This window comes from Echinops telfairi, unplaced genomic scaffold (genome assembly GCF_000313985.2).
Source record: "Echinops telfairi isolate 266 unplaced genomic scaffold, ASM31398v2 ScPeMD7_7424;HRSCAF=8462, whole genome shotgun sequence".
Lineage (NCBI taxonomy): Eukaryota > Metazoa > Chordata > Mammalia > Afrosoricida > Tenrecidae > Echinops > Echinops telfairi.
In genome coordinates this window covers 94554836-94578343 of record NW_022111324.1, presented here as the reverse complement: position 1 = coordinate 94578343, position 23508 = coordinate 94554836, and the positions used below count along the sequence as shown (strand labels likewise).

The following is a 23508-nucleotide window of genomic DNA, read 5'->3' as shown; positions in this document are numbered from 1 at the left end:
AGCGTTTTTAAAAACTCCCGATTTTTGGAAAGAATGCACAACAAGCTAGGGTATGCGGTTTTTGGCTGCCATGTGGCTATTTTGCCAGGATATGAGTTTTAGCAATGGTGTCCCACTTTGCCAATGTGAAAATCTGGTCACCTTAACTAACTGTCAAGTATATACTGTTTTGCCTTTCAGAAACAAGCCCATGTAATCCTCCCAACAACTACGTGAGGTAATAATAGCATTTCACAGAGCATGCAGTGAAGCTCAGCAAGGTTGAGTGATTTGCTCAGGATCAAAGAAGTCACCAGGTGACAGAGTCTAGATTCTGATGTAGCTGCTGGCTCACATTCTGGTCCTCACTGTCACAGCAATGAGACTTTAGTCACTGAAATTCCAAGTGGACAAACTGGGAAAACTGGAATTTGAGGTTGTAAAAAGGGCCTTAAAATACATAACTAAATCAAGAAGCAAAATATCATCTCAGCTGTCTTGGGATTTAAAACCACCTTACTAGCTCTTGGTGAACTCAAGGTTGTCTTTCTACTGCCTGTGGGAAATTCTCAGTTCAGCATTTTGGAGTACATCCACAGAAGACATTCTAAAAGTTGAATGAGTTGACGGGAGTATCAGGTGGGCACATTCAAGTGGCAGCCTCACTTTCTGCAACTCAATGAGATGTTCTCCATAACTGTTTCCAATGACATTGTTGGATTTTAAACTACTCTTGTTCTTTATAACACAAATACATCATATGAAGCCCAGCTCATTTCTTAATTTTTAAAAGCACAAATAAAACTTTCACACTTTTTCAGGAGGGGGTGGGGCTATGGAAATGTATGCTACAAATACAAAGAATGTACACAGGGTAATAAACGATAATGTTGTAAACCCCAACTCACTGCCATGGAGTCGATGCAGAACCACCATGAATCTACAGGACAGGGCAGAACTCCCCCTACGGGTGTCAGAGATGTAACCCTCTACAGGAGTAGAAAGCCCTACTTTTCTCTGGGGGGGGGGTAGCAAACATTAAGATCTACAAGAAGAAACACTGAGCTGAATGCACTGAAGCAGCCATCATTAAGGGCTTGCCTCATTCTAGACAAGATCGTCCATGGGCAGATTATTTCTAGCTCCCTCATCTGAGGGTTTTAAATATCACTTTCTGCCTTAAATGAGACACGAGGTTCCTTCATTAACTGATCTGTGGCCATCTCTAAACCCTCTATTAAATAATCAATAGTTTGGACATATAGGCTTCTCTTCCTTGGGGAGCTGACTTATTTCACTGTTAGTAAGATGTCATCTTACTACACATCTTGTTGGTAAAGGAGTATAAAACTTCAGGGGACTCTCCCTTCCCTACTGCATATAGCATACATATCTTAAGAAACTGTAACAACCCAAATCTAAGGCTTATGTCACATCACAAATAAGGTTATTCAGTCAAGAAATATTTCCCCTAATTCAAAAATCTTAAATATCTTCACACGTTTGACCTATCACCCAACTGAACATATATATATCAAATTATCTGCCAGCACATGAAGTGTTTGTTGAACAAAAGCTTCCCAATTAGACTGTATTCATATGTAGCAGCTTTATAAATATGTATATATAATGATATATATGTTGCATATATATCATTAATGTTTCTTGTCTCTATAGGAAAAATACTTAACTTTTAAAAAATCTCAGCATATAAGTAGCTACCCAGACAATTCCATAAATTTACACTATTCAATTGCATTCCAAAACATGAAATGAGCAATACCTGCCAAGAAAAATCACAATGGTAATAAGTGAAAATGGCAAAGAAATGAAAAACTCCCCCAAAAGTACACAGAGTTCATAATTTAAACTTATATTACTTGGTAGTAATATAATTGTGGGACATTCTATAAACTATTCATCTAATTACACCTCCATCACACAGTAAAAACAGAAGTTTAAACTTCTTTGGTCCGTGTATTCCTAGTTTTAATATGTCCTAGTTAGTTTATGGTCAATTCTGGAATATGAACCATGTGCTCCATATCCCTTACCATGAAAATATTCTTAAATCATAAAAAAATTGGTTAAGGTATTCATGCTTTCTAAGTCTGAAACAATTTCAACATGCTATTGAATAGAATATGAGCACTTTAAATTCTTTGCAGGATAGCTAAGAAAAGAAAGTACACAATTCAACTCTAACAGAAAAAGAAAAATCAAACTGATTTGGAAAACGTATGCCCAAATTTAATTGAGAAACATCAAGGACATAAAAGAACACATGAAAATAATTCCAGGCATATGCATGATAACAAAATCAAAACTTAGGTATTTCCTTGCAAGATCTCCAAGAATGCATAGATGCTTTTGTTTGTGTTTAACAGATTTCCAAGCCATGTTTTAACAAACGTCTGAAAATAGCTTCTCTACTGATGTAAGTCTCCCCAGCTACTCCTCACTGTGAAGCGGTTGGTATTGTCTTTTTAAATGGAGGGAAGGTGGCATGGGTAACACGCTTTACATTTGGCCCAAGATAAACCTACTTTTCCCCAAAGCAGGTGACACATCTGTGAGGCTCTAGTGAGGGATTTGCCAGATGACCCTTAACCTTCCTGCAGTCCACAATGAGTCTTTCTGTGAGTTATCAGTTTGTCACTGTGCCTGGTACCAAAACAATCTCATTGGGAGACAATTTTAAGCAGGCTCTTTGTTCCGAATTGTATGTACTTTTATAATCGATTACATATTTCTAAAATTTCTCAAAATGTTTTCCACCAACGACCATTCAAATACTAGTAAATATCATATAGATTCAAATAAGCTTCGGTAACCAAGAAGAAAAAGCCAAGAACTAAACCACTAAAATGACTCAATCAAAGAGCACTCACTCCTGTATTGCTATGCTGAGATTTCCATATTTTATAACGATTTACTTTATCTCCCAGGGCTTATTTAGCAAACCTGTAAGTTGCTGCATATCCAGAGTTAAGACAGTTCATTCCTCTTACTATAGAGAAGTTGCTTGTTACTTTTTCTGCAAATGAGACCTTTCCTCCCACAGCCTAATTTAGGCCATTCTTTAAATATAGTTAGTCAAAGATTATTTACATGTTGTCAAGAATCAAGATAAATACAGCGAAGTTACCATCCCACTGAGATACTTATTATAAAGTTGTTTTGTCCGTGAGACACAAGACAAACCCTTTCTTCAGAAGGGAGGAAGAATGCAAACCTGCGTTTCAGACTTCTTTTCTTACAAAATTGTACGAAAATGTTTCAAATGATATTTTTATGACGCACAAACTACAATCAGTATGTGTGACCCATAACGTTCTGAATTCATATAAATAGATTGATGCATGAGGGAAACCACCCTAAGGCTGTTTAAGTTGGTGAAAAGTATACACCCTATAGATTTATTTTTTAAGTCCTTAAAATGATTTAGCTAGTTTTCCACTAATTATTTTTTCCCACTTCAGTTAAATAACAATGCCTAAACATATTAAGGCCCTAAATCCCAGAAACACTCAACATTAAAAACCAAACAAAGTATCTCATATGAAATGATTGGTATTCAGCACTCATACGGAGTTTTCGCTATACAAAACAAAACTAACTACATCACCTGAATTCACGTCAAACGGGTTCACAGCACTCATCTACAGCTACACTTGCAGACTGTCACATGATCCATGTTAAAAGAAAAGGTTTGGCACATATATCAATTCCTCAAAATGTCCTTGTAATTTAACACAATACTGTTAAGAACAATGATTTCAACACCAATGTTAACCTGATTGGCAGCTAAACAAGGTGCTTTTTCTTGTAGCTAGCTAGCTTCACAGAGTGTATGGAATGCACCTTGCCTGGGACGGAGGCACGTGAGGTGCAGTGCAGTAGTGCAATCACTTGAACACCAGAGGGCGATCTTCTCACACAGCTCCAGGCCAGAGTTTAACCTGCTCATTCCACGTTCTTGCACAATTCCATTTCCACTTGCTAACAAAGCCATTTTCAGGAAATCTGTACATCGGTTTCCTTGTGTGAAGACATTCCCACAGAAGCCTCAAAGTGTGGCGAGGATCCTCGAAAAGGAGATTATTATAGTCAGTACAGTCTGTCCAACACCCCACACCAACGCTTCCAACGGGGCCATGTTCTTCCCTGCTACTCTGTAAATGCCTGCCACTGCTGCACCTGCATTAGAAATGGGGGCGAGACAAAACCATATTAGATCATTGGAAACACACCTAACTAGGGTAACAAAATCTCTTGTCATTTTATCAAAAAACAAAAAAATCAGCACTGGCTCTCATTTTATAAATTACGAAACATTGTCATATGATTGGTATTCTTTACCAAATCACTTTTGAACTGTTTAGGTGAGAAACAGGATAATCTACTCAATTTCAACATAGATCTATAGAATAATTACACCGGCCGCCACGGAGTTGATGCTGATGCATGGCAACTTGAGGGGGTGCAGAGTAGATGGGCAATGATAAGAAAAAGGGCAGTACACCAAGGACTTTGTCTGCAGGCGCGCGCGCGCACACACACACACACACACCAGCATCTACTCATTCTTGGAGGGTAACGAGGGGTATGCTATGAGGATTTCACTGTGAAACCTTATCCTATCCAACACATGAGGGAGCACCCAGCCCCCCAAAATGGATTTGTTTTCAAAGTTATGAATTTAACTTTTTAAATAACCTTATCACCTTCAAAGTACTCTCCATGACACTTAATATATTTGTCAAATCTGTGATTCCATTCTTGGAAACATTTTCAAACTCATCTGTTTAGATGGCTGAGAGCACCTCCCTCATCGTTTTCTTCATAGTCATCAAATCACTGTCCTTCCAAGTCCCTCTTCATTCACAGAAACAACAAGAAACCACACAAAGTGCGGCGAGGTAAGGAAAGTGCGTGGGGCAGGAGAGACACGCTGGTTTTTGCCAAAAATTGGCACACTGAGAGGGCTGCCTGAGCAGGTGCACTGTCGTGGTGGCAAAACCAGTACCCCACCTGCCACAAACCAGGCCTTTTTTGTCACACACAGTTACACATCTTTTCAGAACCTCAAAATAGAAAGTTTGATTAACTATCTGACCTGGTGGAACAAACTCCAAATGCACTATTCCCCTGGCATCACTAAACAAATGAGCATTGGGTTTTTTTGTTTGGGGGGGGGGTACCTCCTCGGATAGCTCTGATTTTGCCCTTTAGCCTCGTTCCTGTGCAATACTTTAAAACTCTACTGAAAAGGAGCACAATCTGAAGCCCTCCGGGGGCCAAATCGCCAATCTGATGTAACAGCAATCAAAGAGCACAGATTTTTCGGGGAAGGGTTAGAGATGTGAACAGCACCTTTGGTATAGGCCTGATGTTAGTGGAGGATATTTCCAGTAACAGTAGCTTCACATCTTAATGTTTTTGTTTTAATGACGTTCTTATGATTTTGTAGCAATAGCTTTACTTACCTTCATAGATGAGAAAAGCTAAGAATTGATGTCATTAGTTCCTGAGCTTATTAGTTGGCCTACCGCCCCCTTTTCAGAAAAAAATTACTCAGTAACTCCCCCTCCCTCGCCCCTGCTGGCAATTAAAAACATTTGTACTATGGCCTATAATCTAGGATATTGTATAAGTATCTGCTTTTGCAGCCCCCCCTGGATCACTCCAGTGCCCTCCACGTCTGTACTGCCCACTTCGGGAAAGGCTTATCTAAGGCAAGGCTTTTCATATTCTATAATAAAAGGAAATTAAACTACCTAATGTGCTTACCACATACTAAGTATCTTTCTAGGAGCTTTCCAAATATTACTTTACTCAAATATCCTAAGACCCTCTGCACAATATTTTCTAATTTGAAGATGAAAGAGTAAAGATTCTGAGAGGTTCAATTGCTGGCTCCCCAAAAGTGAGCAGTACAAAAACTGGGAGTTGAGTCTAGGCTATACTGGCTATGCGTCCTCAAGTCTTTCTGTCAGTCCTGTTTATATTAAGTTAGAAATGTTAAGGTTTGGGGGGCAGGGGGAGGGGAAATAAAGTAACTGCTACTCAATAAACAAAACCCCAGGTGATATCAATGTTTACTTCATCAGGAATTTTGTTCATTAGCCTAATGGTCAAACCCACCCACCCCCAAGCCCCCTCAATTTTAGAATTAGATGATGTTCTTAAATTTCCTTAATGGTCTTCTACCATCTTTACTGTCGGAAATGACAAAGACAGATTTGAAAAGAAAAAAACCCAGTTTGGACTTCTTCTCTCTGAATCTCTGTCCCTAAGCTTTCAATTATGATCCAAGAAAGAAAAACAAGTAATAATGAGTGTTCAGGCACTGGAGAAAATGGAACATGGGTTTTAGACTCGTGGATTCAAATATTAAGACCATACATACATGCACAAAAATTACACAGAATTGACTACAAAAGTGAGTCTAGAAAAGAAATATGCTCTATGGACAACACAATAATAATTAGTATCCAGAACTATAAACACATGCATATCCATGCATAAGCATACACACACAATAATCATCGTAGTATTTGTGTACTAGCCATCAGATCAATCAACTACGCCCGCGCTGTCATACGGTGGACGCTGCCTCAGAGCAGCCCTGTAGGAAGTGCAGAACCGTGCTGTGAGTGTCCGAGACGGACACTGTACAGAAGGCAGCCCTGGCTCTCCTGCGGGGCGGCCAGCTGGGGCTGCCAACTGTTGGCCTTGCAGTGAGCAGGCAACGTGGAGCCACTACAATTCCAAGAAACGTTCATTCTAAAGGCCAAACAGACATGGATTTATATCTTTCAATCCTATTTTCCAGACAAAAATACTTCATTCGTATACAGTGACAAAGTTCAGTAAATAACAGGGTACAAATATACTATACACCAGGTAACATAAATGTAGCAAAAAAACCTTGTATATATGTTTACTATGTAACTGAAAGACACAATATTTATAGCAAATGTAGTGAAGAGCGGACAGTGCCCGGCTATCAAAAGATATAGCGTCTGGGGTCTGAAATGCTTGAAGTTAAACAAGCAGCCATCTATCAGGGAAGCAAATAAGCCCACATGGAAGAAGCACACCAGCCTGTGTGATCATGAGGTGTCCACAGAAAAATGTATCAGGTATTAAAAGATCCAAAACAAACAACTATATCGATGCAAATGAAGGGGTTGGAGTGGAGACCCAAAGCCCATCTGTACACAATTGGATATTCCCCCACAGAGGCTTATAAAGAAGGGATGATTCAACTGAGGTGTAGCATAGCACCAATGAATCACACATCATTTCCTCTAGGTCCTGAATGCTTCCTCCCCATCATTACCATGACCCAGTTCTACCTTACAAATCCAGCTAGACCGGAGAACACACATTGGTACAGATAAGAGCGCTCGACACATGGAATTCAGGACAGATAAAACCCCTCAGGAACAGTACTGGGAGTAGCGAAATCATGAGGGTAGGGGTATGGTCCAGAAGGGGGAAGAATGAGAAGGGGGGAACCCATCACAAGGGTGGATATATAGCCCCCAAAGGGGACGAATAACAGACATGTGGGTGAAGGGAGACAACGGACAGGTATAAGATATGAAATAACAATAACAATATATCATTGATCAAGGATTCACAAGGTTGGGAGGGGGGAGGGAGGTGTAAAAAGAGGAGCTGACACCAAGGACTCAGAAAATGTTTTTGAAATGATGATGGCAACATATGTACAAATATGCTTGATACAACTGATGTATGGAAATGTTATAAGATCCCCCAATAATTGTTTTTTAAAGAGGTCTTGTTCCTTTTAAATTGCAGGTTAATGGCTTGAAGACTTTTGGCTCAAAGAGGAAAACCAGGAATCACAGCTGGAGGCAACTCCTCTAGATTTAGATTTCAGTTGGAAGTTGGAAGCAAACAGACGAGAACAAGGGAGCGAAGCATCATGGGAGAGAAGAATGAGTGCTGGAAAACACTGCTTACTTTCCTGTTGTCCTTATCTTTTCCCTAAATAGCTCGCGTATTTAGTAGTTAAGGAGTCCTGGTGATGTAGTACACAGATGCCCAAATTCATTGGGCCTACTGCCGCTTTTCAGAAAAACTTACCTGTGCCCTCCTGGCAAAATCCAGCCTTTACAGCCCACCCACCCCCTGCTCCCCTAGATCATTCCAATGCCTATAGAGGGCAGTGTCGCCCATTTTGGAAAACACTGGTGTAATGGATTACAAGTTAGGCTACTAACTGCAAGGTCAGTAGTTCAAACCCACCAGCCACTCCTCAGGAGAAAGCCGAAGACTTTCTGTTCCTGTAAAGATTTACAGCCTCAAAACCCCTAGAGACGCATCTCCTCTGTCCTATAGGATAACTATGAATCAGAACTGACTTGATGGTAGTGAGGGTTTTTGTTTTGTTCTGTTTTAGTATTCAGCAATTCTGGTGAGAACAGAGAAGCCCTGATGGTATATAGTAGGTGACATGTTGGGCTGCTAATCTTGGAGTTCAAATCCACTCCATGCTCTTTGGGAGAAAGATGAGGCTTTCTACCCTGGTAAAGATTTACAGCCTCAGAAACCCACAGGAGCTGTTCTACTCTGCCCTGTAGGGGCACGAAGAGCTGGAACCAACTCGATGGCAGTGGGTCCTGGGGGAGAGCACAATCTGGGTCCATGTGGGAAAGTGCTACTGGGAATAGCGGAAGGCAAAGAAGCCGACCGACCACATGACCCACTTCTCTTTATACCCTGATTCGGGTAAAAAGGGAGATAAGATCAAGTGTGGGCTAAGATGAGAGCTGGAAACGAGCAAATTAAACAAAAAACCATGTTTCCACAGCCAAAAATGGTGCTTCATAGTATTAAGCAGGAAATAAAATCCAATTGCAATTCAGAAACAATATGAAAGTTACAATTTCCCCCCAAATAAAGCAGGTTTGCATTGCATCATGGGACCACCCACAACCAGTTAAGCAAAAATAACTGTCTCACTGTAACTCTTAGTCTACGGAACTCAAAAGAAAAGCTTTTTGTGCTTAGTAAATGATTTTGGAAACACAATTAAGTATTCAGCATTTATAAAGATACCCTGAGGAGGAAATAATGGAACCAACGGTTCTGGTGGGGACATGGGGGAGGGGGAGACGGGGGAAAGGAAGGGAGAGCCAACAAACCCAGGAACCAGGGAACATCAAATAATCTAAAATCGATGGTGAGTAGGGCGTAGAATGCCTGGTAGGGCTTGATCAAGTGCAATGAAGCCCAGGGGAATTACTGAAAGTCGAATGAAAGTCGAACATGATAGTGGGACAAGAGGAAAATAAAAGGAAATAGAGGAAAGAACTAAGAGGCAAAGAACATTTATAGAGGTATAAATATAGGCACATACATGGGTAAATATATTTATAAATAATGATAGAGACAAGGATCTATGTACACATATTTATATATTAAGTATTAAGGCAGTAGAAGGACATTGAGCCTTTACTCAAGTACTCCCTCAATGCAAGAACACTTGGTTCTAATAACCTGCTATTCTTGGACGCTCACCTTCCTGACAGTAGCTGAAGAAAAAAATGGGTGCATAAGCAAATGTGGTGAAGAAAGCTGATGGTGCCCGTCTATTAAAAGATACAGTGTCCAGGGTCCATCTAGCTGGGAAGCAATAAAGCTTTCCACATGGAAGAAGCACTCCAGCCTGTGTGATCATGAGGTGTGGGAAGAGAGCCTGTGTGATCATGAGGTGTGGGAACAGGTCCAGCACGCGGGGGAGTGAGGGCGACAGAGTCACCAATGCACACAGACTCCAAAGACCAGGCTCTGATGGCGCAGATCTATTTTATTTTTGTCTTTACACAGTTTATATAGGGTGCATAAGCCAATCAATTGTGACCATGCTTATTTCCTTGTTCTTAGAACTTATCCTTATAAGATTATTAAATCGCGCTAATGACGAAGAGGCAGGCTTTTGCTGTGGGCTAGAGCAAGCAGAGGAATGCAGAAACGTACAGAGCTGACTAGTTTTCGGGGCCATTTTGTCTCACCAGTGTGCTGGGAGCCATTTTAATAGAGAAACGGTGTGCCGCTTCTCAGTCCCGCTTGAGAAGGCTAAGCAGCATTCTGCGCTTTCTACGCTGTTCCTCCTTTACGCATTCTAACTCCACAGCCATCACCCCCATGACATGATCAGGTATCAGGCATCAGAAGACCCCAAACAAAAAATCACATCGATGCAATCGAGGGGGGTAGGGGGCGCGGAGTGGAGACCCAAATCCCATCTGTAGACTACTGGACATCCCCTCACAGAAGGGTCACAAGAAAGGGACGAGCCAGACAGGGTACAACATAGCACTGATGAAACACACAACATTCTTCTAGTTCTTTAATGCTTTCTCCCCTCACTACTATCATGACCCCAGTTCTACCTTATAAATTTGGCAAGACTGGAGCATGTACGCTGGTGTAGATAAGAGCTCTCAACACACAGTATCCAGGACAGATACACACCTCAGGATCAATAATGAAAGTAGTAATACCATGAGGTTAGGGAGAAAGTGGCGGGAGAAAGGAGGAACCAATCGCAATGATGGATGTATAACCTCACCTACCCAGGATGATGAACAACAGAAACATGGGTGATGGGAGACAGTGGACTGCATAAGCTATGAAAATAATAATAATTTGTAATTTATCAAGGGTTCACAAGTGTGGGAAGGGGGTACACAGAGGGAAAAAAATGAGGAGCCGATACCAAGGGCTCAAGTAGAAAGGAAATGTTTTGAAAAGGATGATGACCTAGTCAAGTTGAAACATCATCGTAACCATCACAGCCAGTATCACTCTAGGCCTCCCACCCTAGCTTTTGTTACGGCCACGGCCACTGTTAATGCCCACAGTACTTAGATAGCAGACTTTTATTATTGTCATAAATGTGTCAGAGCATGGGATACCAGCTCACAGATGGTAGGTGAAATTCCTTCATTTTCACTGCTGTCTAAAATTTCCCGGTTTGAATATACTATAATTATTTAACCATGCTACTGCAGATGAACTCTTACTTATGTAAGATTCTTTGTACTCATAAATCGTGCTGCTACATAACCCCTGGCACACGTATGCAGTCAAAAGTTTGTCCACATCAAGAACAAGTGAAAGTGCTGGGTTCTGTGATATGAGAAATTTGAACTTTTACTACATAATACCAAATTATTCTTCAAAGCAGTTATGCTAATTTACACTCCTGTTCCTCAACATCCTCATACAATGTTTTGTTCATCTGTCCCCTTTCCTATTTGTGCATGTGCGCGCATGTCTGTCTGTGTGTATTTCAGTGATTAGCCTGCAGTTTCCTGAAAATTAATGTGATAGAGCTTTTCTTCACCTATCATTAGCCAATTGAGTTTCTAGTTCCATGAAATGCTTTTCAAATCTCGTCTCTGCTTTTCCATTATGTTACATCTTTCTTTTATGTAATCCAAAGGTTTTAAAATATAGTTTAGATATTAATCTTTTCACACTTACATATATTAATAAATACTTCCGCCAGTTTGTGTTTTTCTTTTCTCTTTGGCTAAGGAGTCGTTTAACTGAAGAAGAATCAGATGAAAGTGCACAAACATTATGATCTTTGTTTTTGTAGTGAAATATGAGAGCAAAATATTTATGAAGCGGAGAGGAGTGGGATGGGATCCTTGGAATAAATTATATTTGAAGCTGCCATTGTAAGCAATGGCCGAATCAACTAGAAATCAGGAAAGACGCCTATAGTACTCAGCACTAGGGAAGAATGTCAGCGTGAAACTGAGTGCTCGCGGCTGAATGAAAGCAATCGGTGACTTGGGGTGGCACTGAGGAGAAGATACAAATCTACAAGGGCCAGGAAGCATGGCAGAAAAGACAGCCATGGACAAAAGCGTCCAACGTACGACAACAAAGTGCCCACAGAGCAGTGTGATCCGTGAAAGGGAGATGATTTGCATATCCAAGTGATAAAGGCAGCATTCATATCAATGGTTGGTTGGTTGGGTCAGTGTGTGTTGTCAGATCAGGAGTCACTAGGATCCATGTGCCAAATCCATGTGCCAAATGTTGGTAGAGCACTTGGGTTAAGAACAGTAAAAAGATGAAAGAAAATCAAAAGAACAATTTTTAGCTTATGGAAAGTAAATGAAATTCACATTTGGGGGTTTATATTGAATATAGACACGTGCTTTTGAAATGAATTACCTTTGCATTCCTAGGATTTTTATGAGGGTCTTTTTGAGTACCGCTTGAATTTTTTAATACTTATTATCCTACTTTGATATTTATATTTGGGAATATATAAAGCTATTCCTAAATCTCTATTTTTATTTTTGAACTTCTATTGGATCAATACTTAATTTTTGTATTTTGTTCCTTTTCTGTGCTGTGACCCTCTTTTTTCTTAGTTTTCCAAAGGTCTGTCCATCTTATTAGCCTTCCAAAGAACTAGTTTCTTGTTTGGTTACTCTCTCATCAGCTCAACTTACCAAACCTCACAGTATTTCTCTCTATCAGTAAAATTAGACAATGTAATTAAAAAGTCACCATACAGTGTCATAACACAATCATCAGTGTGAGGAATTAACATAAGCAAAATATACAATCTTCTTATTGACTTGATGCCAGTGGCCTGACCCAGAGCATGAGAGGCGCCGAAAAACAAACAAACCCAAACATGACACAACAGAAAAACAAATAGCAAAAGATAAGAAAAGAGACAACTTTCACAACAATTGAATCAGTGTTCTGAGACAAGATCAAACCCAGAGAGATGAGAGCAGGTTTTCCTCTGAAGGTAGGGGGTATCCGTCCCCTTAGGAAAAGGGGACCCTGTGAAGAAAAAGAAGGGAAGCCTGTGGCCTGGAAAAGAAAAAGATGCCCATTCATCTCCGGAGCTCAGAGCCAACTGGAAATGAAGAAGTCCTTGCTGTACAGTCCCAAGCAGAGCTAGTGGGAGGAGTGAGCTAACCCAGGGATATAGAAGTAGACCAGGAGTGAACAGCAAGAAACACCTCTGTCATTCACTGGCAATGACAAAATCAACGGCCGTCCAGGAAGCAGCCAGTGCAGGACACAGCCATATGAATGCAGGTGCTGTGGCACCTTCTAGAATTAACAGGGTAAATCTAAGACCTGGTTCAACAAAAGGCAGAAACAAGCAGAGGTAACTCTCTGAACTGAAGGTTAAAGATATAGCCTAAGTATAGTGTGAACAGGAGAAGGCCAAAAGGAATGGGCTTGAGGGGCTTACAAGAAAATGCACACGAGGTAGTATAGTAGAATTCTTGCAAATAACTAGAGGATGCTCTTAATGGCTAATTTCAAATGAGCAAGGGGAGATCGTGCCGTTATAATTTGTCTCTATAGAGTTAATTATGTGTGACTGCATTTTACAATCACAGATGACATCAACGATCAAAGGTTAGATCAAACCAAAAACCCAAACTCACTGCCATGGTGTTGGTTCTGACTCAGAGGGACACTGGAACAGCAGAACTGCCCCAGTGGTTGTCTACGACTGAAACTCTTAACAGGAGTCAAAAGCCTACAGCTTCTATACTTACTTTTAAATAACAATTATTACGGTCATTTTTGTAGCTACCTTTCTTCTTTACTAAATAGTGACCTCCTTTAAAACAAATTACACTATTTTCCCACCGAATCGCTTTGTTCCTCGCTATTTTTTAGTAATGTTTTCTATATCCCACACAATCTTACAGTCTTTATATAGAATTACACAAATCGTATGTTCAAATAAAAGTTCTTACATATATCTATTTATGTTCAAGAGATAACTGTCCTCATCTTTGAAGGAAGGTGTATATAATGCTGAAAATAGCCCACAATGAAGATTACACTGTTACATTTAAAACAAGAATGAATTGACCAGCACATGCACATATAAAATGATAGCCTTAAACAAGCCAACGTCAACTTACTAGTAATCATTGCTCCAGTTACAGAAGCCAGAAATCCAATGCTGATGGCAACAACAGAGATCACGCGTCCCTGCCTGTGCCTCTGCAGCATGACAAACATCAACACGCCGGCAGCACCATGGACAAACAGCGAGGAGAAGAGGGCCCAAAGGAAGATCCAGTACCACATCTCTGAAAGGAAAAGGGAAAATGTTAGGAATTCTGCTGACATACATCTCAATTAATTTGGTTCAGCAAATAATGAGCACCTGTGATTTGGGAGCATGAGAAAGCCTAGCACAATCCCTGACACATAGAATTATAGAAATTCTAATCACTACCATCATCAGTAATGCTTGATGGAGAAATAATGAACTCCCCAACTTTGGAGAGTTAAAGCTGTATTCAAATTCCCATTGATGACTCCATTATTTAGCTAACCAGTATCAATTTACCAATAATAAACTCGGGGAATAGCACATGAAAACCTCTCAGAATAAATTATGTAAGTTAATTAACTGCTGTTTGATAGTTTTCTCTTTTCTACACCAAAAGAGATGACCAGAGTGACCAAAGCAAAACATCCCTTCCCCAAAAGAACCCTAATACACATCATCTCTGGAATCAATTAGCTCATTATCTTTTGTAATTTAAGGATTTCAGACAATTTTCCTCTAGGACCTCAACATTTTAGACTAAAGAATCAGTCAGATTGTTTTTCTTTTCAATGCTGAGACTCATCGCTTAGGAGTCCTTTTTCCAGAAGCATTCAGCAGACTGTTTACTGAAACTAGTCTGCAGGAGTTTTCTTTTCCTTTTTTTTGCTTCAGGGTTTTATTCATTCACTGATCTGATAGTTACAAAGAGGTCAGGCTGCACACAGCCCAGGGTGGGCAGTCACCACACCTCCTGGACGGATACCCGCCTCCCCCAGTCACTATGTACAGATAAGGAGGCTGGTGAGTCACCTTCGAAGTCATCTGGGAGAGGCAATGAGGTGGGGTCTGTTATCCAGAGGCAGTGCTGGACCCAGTACCCCTTGGCATCAGGCCCCTGCGGCGCAAGGGATCAACGTGGCTGTCTCAGCCCTGCTGCCCCCTTCTGGCAGGGTGTCCTGCAAAGGCAGAGGCAGCGGGCAAAAGAAGGGGAGCTATGGGACCAACTCCTGGTAAGCAGCCCTCTCTGCTAGGAGGGAGACAAGGTAATACTAAGGGGCGGGGCATAGGTGCCTCGGAGCTCCCAAGCTGCAGGGATAGGGAGGCCTGCAGCCAGGACCACAACACTGAAGGGTGAGGGCTTGGCCTCACAGCCACTGGGGAATTACAGGCCAGGACACCCACTAGCCTGAAACACTTCTCTCGGATGGGGGGGGAGGGTGTCCCAGGGAGGCTGCTCAGCTACCTTGTCAAGTGGATGCTTGCCCAGGGTGAAAGAGGTGGCTAGCACCCTCAGGGCAAGGTCAGGCAAACTGGGCAATGGAGCAGCACTCTCCCCCTCCCACCCCATCACCTCAACCAACCAACCCACCAGGACCATCGAAGGCGGAGCTGGAAGCCAGCTATGTCAACGCAGCCATGGAGAGATGGGCTGAAGTCCCCAAAATAGACTTCTCGGATAGATAAAATATATCCTCTACTGCCCGTCGCTAGAGGGCAGGGCCTGCCACCCCACAACAGGTTGTGGGTAGCCACGACACAACATGCTGCTTCCTGAGCATGTGGGCTCTCTGCCTGGAGCTCTGCAGTAATACTGGGAGGATGGGGTGGGTGGGTAGGGGCCTGGGGAGGGCCTCCGTGCTTGCAGCCAGGGCAGGCAGCGGGTCAGGGCCAGCGCCCCTCACTGGCGCTTGGCCTTGTAGGGCAGCGAGCATTTCTGCTGGTCAGGCTTCCGCTGCTTGTGGAGCCAGCTGATACTGTGCCATGTCCAGGCCCGCCCTGGACCCACCACACCCCTGCCAGGAGCCTGTCTAGCTCCCGGGGGGTGGGGGGGGACGGGACCTCAGCCCCACACAATGGGCCCCACCACGTCACCTCTGCAAGCAGTTTCTCTAGCATTTGTTCCCTTTCTTTCTGGATACGCCGTTGCCTCCCAATCAAGCCGCTTCATTCCCAGAGGTGGTACTTTGCCCTTGCAGTGACTCAGCCTTCTGTGGTGAAGGAGAGAAGGAAAAGGGGGGGTTCCCTTCCCTGGGAATTTAGGAGTTACAGCTAGAGAGGCTCCATGGTTTGGGGGCACTAATGCTGAGAGGCTCAGAACGTGTGTGGTCATTTCATCATTAAATGATGAAAGCCACTATACAGGAAGAAAGAAAAACAGATCCATTAGACCAAGATGAGAGAGATGACCAAGTCCTGAGCGCAGTGATTTCTAAGGCCCTGCTGCATTACTATCCTGGGAATCAATGAAACATCCTAATTTCCTTGTGTGCTGTAATGAGCTTTTTTTGATTCTTTGGAAAAAATTACTTGGGAGATTTTCTTCTGAAGCCTAAGGAGTTGTTTCCTTTGCCTCTTCTTTAGAAAAGCAATAGAGGGACCTCCCAGAATGCTTTCTAGCCTGGAGGGTGGTAACTATGCCCAAGGGAGAAACATCTCTGAGGATTGGTTAAATTCTGATCACCTTGCAACTGGTGAGAATTAAGATATATAAGTGGTTGAAAGGAGCCCTGGTGGTGTGGTAGTTATGCATTAACCACAAGATCAGCAGTTCAAAACCACCAGTCGCTCTGCTTTCTACTCCTGTAAGGAGTTGCTGTCTCAGAAACTCACAGGGGCAGTTCTATCCTGTCCTATAGGTTGGTAGGCGTCAGCATCAACTTTATGGCAGTGATTTTATTTTTTTAAGTGGTTGAAATGTGAAGGTTTAAGAAGCCTCTTCCTTGGCAGAAGGCATGAAGAGAGTATGTCCTTTGGGACACAGATAACTCTGGCAAGGTTTGTTTTAAAAAAAGAGACTGCAGCTAGAGGCATAGTGGATTACACAATAGGCTGCTAACAGCAGGGTCAGCAGTTAGAATCCCTGGCAGAAAGATGAGGTTTTTCTGTTCCTGGGCAGAAAGATGAGGTTTTTCTGTTCCTGTAAAGATTTACAGCCTCAGAAACCCACTAGGTCACTATGAATCAGAATTGACTCAATGACAGTGGGTTTGGTTTTGGTTTTGCTTTTTTAGCGGAGATTGCTGACAGTTAAGATGCTGGAGATGCCCTGAGCTGACAGAGAAGCAGTGTCCTGAGAAAGGAGCGTGGTCCTGAAGCCGCTACGCTGGCTGAGGGCAGGGAGGTCAGCCAGCAGAAGTATGACGGCAGGGAAGAGCAGAGAGAGCTAAGAAGGCTGCTTCACTGGCTATGAGCTGGCAGGAAGCCTGACAGCAGAATGTAACTGAGAGCCATGTCCAGGTTGAAGAATGGCGGAATGTGCTCTCTAGTTTAGAAGAGCCTACCAGGCCTTTCCTGTGTGCTTCCGGACACTTATTCCAAGTTGTTCCTGTTACTCTTACGTTGCTTCTCATCCCCAGGTGTAACCTGGTACTTTCATAATAAACCAACTTTCGTGAGCTCTGTGTGGCCACTCCAAAGAACTAAGGAATCCTGCAGAGGAGCAGCAGGGGTCCTCAAACGTTTTAAACAGGGGACCAGTTCACTGTCCCTCAGACCCGGTGTTGGAGGGCCAGACTATAGTTTAAAAAGAAAAACTACGAACAAATTCCTATGCATACTGCACATATCTTATTTTGAAGTAAAAAACAAATGGGGCAAAAACACCCGGTGGGCCGGATAGGATAAATATCCTCGGAGGGCCGCATGTGGCCCACGGGCCATAGTTTGAGGACGCCTGGAGTAGAGAGTGCTATCAGCAATAATGGGTGTGGCAGGGCAGAGATAACCAGCCTATCTCAGAGCAAACAACTTTGCCTGATCTTGATTCTCATACCTCATAAATGAAGACAATCTACAGTACATTCTGTAATAAAAGTCCTTTTATTTACATGAATTCAGATCAGGTTTTTGTTACATGTAACTGAGAGCTGAGCCTCAAAAATGTAGGTATCACCTTGAAAATTATCCTCCTGTGCAAATATTCCCTGAGCCAAAGGATGGTACCTGCTATTTGTACTCAGTATTTACTCTCTAATCAAATGCAAACCCACTGTCATCACACTGATGCCAACTCATCAGGCCCCTATGCTGGTGTGGACCTGCCCATAGGGTTTTCAAAGCTGTAAATCTTTACAGAAGTACGTGGCTGATGGATTTGAATCAGGCGTTTAGGGAAATAGCTGAGTGCTTTAACCACTGCACTACTAAAAAGCCAAAATCAAACTCACTGCTGATGAGTTACTTACAACTGAATATGATTTTGAATCACCGAATCACTCAGTCAGTGAACAGGACCTTTGAAGATCTTGAGCACTCACTGTGCAAGGAGTTCTGCCTACCCTATCACTCTCCACTGGCAAGCCCATGGAAGCTAATGGAGCAGTTCCGGTGAGAAGAAACACAGACTCCTCAAAGGAAACAAGAACAGAGGAAGGAGAAGCTACTAAGTGGACCACCCACTGCCACTGACTCAATTCCAACGCCTAGGGACCCTACAGGGCAGAGTTTCCCAGGCTGTAAATCTTGGCAGAAGTAGACAGCACATCTTTCTTCCCCCATGCGGCTGGATGTGAACCAATGGCTTTGCAGTTAGCAGTCCAACATCTACGCCAGTGTCACCAGCGCTCCTTACTGAGAAGCTAGTACCACGGGCTTTTCTTTCTTACATTGTTAAGGCGGTGCAGCTAAAACAAACACCCTGGAGGTCCAGTGTTCTCTTTCCACCCACCTGCCATTTAATCTAACCTTCTAGCAATTATCCATACCCACCACCATCCTGTGATTCTAACTCACAGCGACCACCCATGGGTTTCTGGGATTGTACATTTGTATAGGGGTAGACTGCTTCATCTTTCTCCTGCAGACTGGCTGGTGGGTTTGAACCACAGACCTTTCCGTTAAAAGCCTAATGCTTATTCTATAATAAAGGGAGGAAACCGGGAGAGACTTGGCTAGAGTCAAGAAAACACAAAACAGAAACTCTGAAGCTTCCTTCTAGACAGTCACCTAAATTCACTGGAAGAAGGCTGTCTTCCTCGGCTGGTCTCATTTTTCCCACTCAAAGCTGGCCATGATCTGTACCTTAAACTGGTTTTGCCTTTATTGTTGCTGTATATTTGTTTACATTTTGGTAAGGAAGGAACAAGAAGAGTTGTGATTTTTCTCCCCAGCCTCCAAACACTAGAAATAGAGTTGTTCCCAAGCTGCTTCTTTCACAGGCCCTGGTTGCCAAGTCACCCAAAAATTATCTTATGAGCTTTTGTTTGCAATCCTTAACAAAATCGTTTTAGAGAAATGAAATTTCCTAGATGTCTACGAAATGCTGTACATCGATCAGAGGCAGTTGTGTGAACAAAACAAAAGAATACATCATGGCTTAAAATCAGGAAAGGTGCGCATCAGGGTAGCATCCTCTCGCCCGTACTTATTCGGCCTGCATGCTGAGAATATCAGCAGAGAAGCTGGCTTATCTGAAGAAGAGTGTGGCATCAGGATTGGAAGAAGGCTTAGAACAACGTTTGACAAGCACATGATACAACCTCGTTGATGAAGAAGGTGAGGAGGACTTGAAGCACTTGCCGGTGAAGATCAAGAACTATAGCCCTCAGTATGAATCACAATTAAATGTGAAGAAACACAAAATTCTCACAACAGGACCATAGGTAATATGATAAATGGAGATAAGATTGAAGTTGTGAAAGATTGCATCTTGCTTGGATTCACTATCAAAGCTCATGGGAGCAGCAGTTGAGAGATAAAAAGACTCATTGCACTGGGTAAATCTATTGCGATTGAAAATCTATTGCTATTGAAATGCTTCCCAAGGAGCATTTGATATAAGCACCTTGAAAATATCTTTATTCTTAAGAGGAGGATAAGACATCATCTGGAAAATTGGTGAGCTAAGATTATTAATGAGCTGGGAGACTGCAGGTTTTCAAGGAGGGCCCTACCAGATCAAGATTGCTTCTAGTCACTCTCCGTACTTCCTTCAGGTCTCTTCTCATTGTCCTTTCCAGAGGTCAGCCATGCACCATGGAGAAGACGGATGTGATCAGAAGGCAAAGACAGTCAAGCAGGCTGAGTGCTACGACAACAGGGCCACCTGCATGATGGCCGTAATGAAGCAGGGGGCCGACCTGTCCAACAAGGAGCACAATCTGCTCTTAGTGGCCCAAGGATGTTGTTGGGCCTGCAGATCCGCCTCTAGGGTCATCCTTGAGCATCCAGCAGAAAAACACCTCCGACAAGAAGTTGCAGCTGATTAAGGACTGTTGGGAGCAAGTGGAGTATGCAATTCATCTGCACAACGATCCCAGAATTGTTGTTTAAGTATTTAATCGCTAATGCAACTAACCCAGAAAGTATGGTCTTCTACCTGGAAGTGGAAGATTATCACTAGCACCTTGCTGAAGTAGCATGTGGGGCTGATCAAAGACAACAATAGAGAATTCCCAAGGAGCTTCCCAAGGAGCATTTGATATAAGCAAGAAGGAAATGCAGCCCACATTACCCAATCCACCTGGGGCTGACTCTTTAACGTTTCTGTATTTTACCAAGAGATCCTTAATAACCCAGTTTGCCTGTCCACTCCCACTAGCTAAAATGACTTTTGATAAGGCCAGTACAGAACCTGGTACTTGAATGAAGACTCCTACAAAGACATCACCTTTATCATGAACATCAGACAGTGCAGGAGAAGGAGGCGATATGGCAGAAGGGGCAGAGAATTAAGTGCTTACAGAGAATTAAAGCTTACCTGTGAGGACCAAAGGGTGCCTGACCCAGGCCATGGTATTCTCCTCCCATGCATATGGAAGTTGGACACTGAATAAGGAAGACTAAAGAAGAATCGATGCATTTGAATTATGATGTTGGACAGAAGACTACTGAAAGCACCATGGACTGCTCAAAGAGCAAACAGATCTGTCTTGGAAAAAGTACGGCCAGAGAGCTCCTCTCACGTACCGTGGACATGTCAGGAAAGATGGGACCCTGGAGAACGACATCATACTTGGTAAAGCAGCAGAGCAACAAAAAAGAGAGGAACCGCCAACAAGAAGGATGCCGCCGTGGCTGCCGTGGGCTCATATAGGAGAACAATGTGAGGATGGCACAGGACCGGGCAGCGCTGCATCTGCTGTGCACAGTTACTATGAGCTGGAATGGACTTGATGGCACCTAACAACAACAACACGGCGACTTTCTGTCTACAGTGGAAAAGACAGTAGTTGTTAATAAACCAAAATGTTCCACGAAGCCAGATTTCCTATCCAACTAGGTAGATTAGCCACCCTATGCAAAAAAAAAGTTTGCTGACTCCTGGCCTAGATGATTTTGATATATTTCCCTGAGAGCAAGGTTACCCTATGAGTACCCCCACTGAACATTATAGCCGCAGTCCTTACAAATACTATCAAGCACACTTTGCATGTTTTTAACAGTTATAATGGGATGAAGATGAGAAAATAAGGCAGTTTTAAATATTGGCTAAACATTGGAGTCACTTGGGAGAGCCAGAATAAACAATGATGCCCGACTCTACCAGCTTAGTTGGTCTGGGACATGGTTTAGCACCAGAACATTTAAGTTTCCCAGGTGGTTTGGGTACACGGCCAAGGCTGAGCAACCACTGCTCTAAAACACGATGCTCAAAACATGGGTTTATGTACAAAACAGAATGTGAAATTGCAAACAGTCTGGTTTGGCAAAAGCCAAGGAACATGAGTGAAAATGTGGCAAGATAAAGGAGCTTTCGTGGTGCAGCGATTAAGCACTCGGCTATGAAGCAGAAGGTCTAAGGTTCAAAATCACCAGCTGTTCTGTGAGAGAAACATGCAGCCGTCTGCTTCTGTAAAGATTTCCAGCTTCAGAAACTTAATAGGGTTTCTCTGGGTCAGAATTCCACTCAGCATCAACGGGTTCAGTGGTTTGGGTGGAGGAATGAGGCCATGGATGATCTAAGTCAGTGGTTCTCAACCTTCCTAATGCAGCGACCCTTTAATACAGTTCTTCATGTGTGGTGACCCCCCAACCATAAAATTCTTTCTGTTGCTACTTCATAACTGTAATTTTGCTACTGTTATGAATCGGACAACCCCTGTGAAAGGGTCGTTTGACCCCCAAGGGGGTCATGACGCAGAGGTTGAGAACCGTTGATCTAGGTGTTTTACACTGAGAAGAACTATTGGGGTCCTTTATACCCTAGAGAATGTGAACTTGTCCAGAAAGTAGCGAGTTATAGGAACCACAGAAAGATGTGAGATAAGGAACTGGTACAACTGGATTTACCTTTTGGAACAATTTAATAGCTATGAACTGGAAGGAGATGGGCAACCCTAAGAATACTTCATGCCAAGATTTAGGCATTGGCCTTATGACTCAAAAATAACTCAAAATAACTTCGTAAGAATTAGGAGGACTTGCTGATGGCCTGCATGGCAAACATTATGCCTGGCCACCCAGACTTCTGGCATGGACAGCTGGAGAAATGGCAATGCCATCGGGCTTGGACGCATGAAAGAGTGTGGTTAGTGCCTCCAAAGACTGTCACCACAGGACAGGAGGAGGCAAGAAACGAGAACCAGGGAAATGTCCAGTATAAAATGTGACAGTTACTTATACCTTTATAGTATAGACCATGTTTTAATAAAATGCAGGAAATCTGAAGTTTATAATACTTCCAGTGTCTTTTCTTCTAAATGCCTGGCTTACTTCGTGGAAGTTAAAATCGCTAACTACTATAATGGCTCTGTTACTAGATTTAAATTTTAATATTTTAATTAGAATTTAAAATGTAGCTCAAGGAACCTCACTTCTACCCCAACGATTAAAATAAATCTATGAATTACAAAATCGTAATGTTTTAGCCCATCAGTAAGCTAAGGCTGAAAAGCAACTGGACTACTTGAGTTCCAAGAGTTTGGACAGGCCTCTCCAAAAGAAGAGAGAAGACAAAAACTGTTTCACCTGCGCAAGCCATCGGATTAAGAGGTGGGCATAATGTAGGCGGGTATGAAGATATAAACTATTGTAACGGGCTGTTAAAAGTGTAACACGCCAGCCTAGAGTAACTGGGGTCTTGAGGCACCAGGAAAGCTCACACTCACTTACAAACTCTTTTCCACAGGTGTTCTCAGTGCACCAGGATAGGCAGGCCTGCAGGAGCCGGGAGGGTCGCCACAGGTGATACCGGCCTATACAAAGGAGCCAATGGCTTCCTGAGGAAATACAAGAAGCCTCTTTCTGGAGCAAAAGCCCTGGGAGAGCAGCACAGCCTCTGACCTTGCAGGGCACAAGATCGACTCACTGCAGCATTCGTTGTGAAAAGGGCAGAAAAAGGCAAAACAAAACAACTGCTCCTTGGAGAAGCACAAAAACATCCAGGACCCAGGATCCTATTTCAAGCAAAGGTCTGTTACTGCTGAGGTAAAATGAGAAGCTCCTTCCCAGATGAGGTACTTAGTTTATTGTGCCAACCTGGC

At 42.7% G+C, this 23508-nt stretch overlaps 1 protein-coding gene and 1 pseudogene across 1 annotated transcript in view; one reads left to right on the top strand and one right to left on the bottom strand.

Moving 5' to 3' along the window:
• Nucleotides 1-2204: 2204 nt before the first annotated feature.
• Nucleotides 2205-23508, bottom strand: part of TMEM170B (transmembrane protein 170B) — a gene marked incomplete at its 5' end in the record, with an annotated part of 37074 nt that continues 15770 nt past the window's right edge. Inside the window, 2 exons of the mRNA XM_013007132.3 lie at nucleotides 2205-4179; nucleotides 13950-14120. Of these exons, the coding sequence (XP_012862586.2) occupies nucleotides 4049-4179; nucleotides 13950-14120 (302 nt within the window). The remainder of the gene's footprint in view (nucleotides 4180-13949; nucleotides 14121-23508) is intronic.
• On the top strand, nucleotides 20060-20628 carry LOC105979492 (annotated as a pseudogene).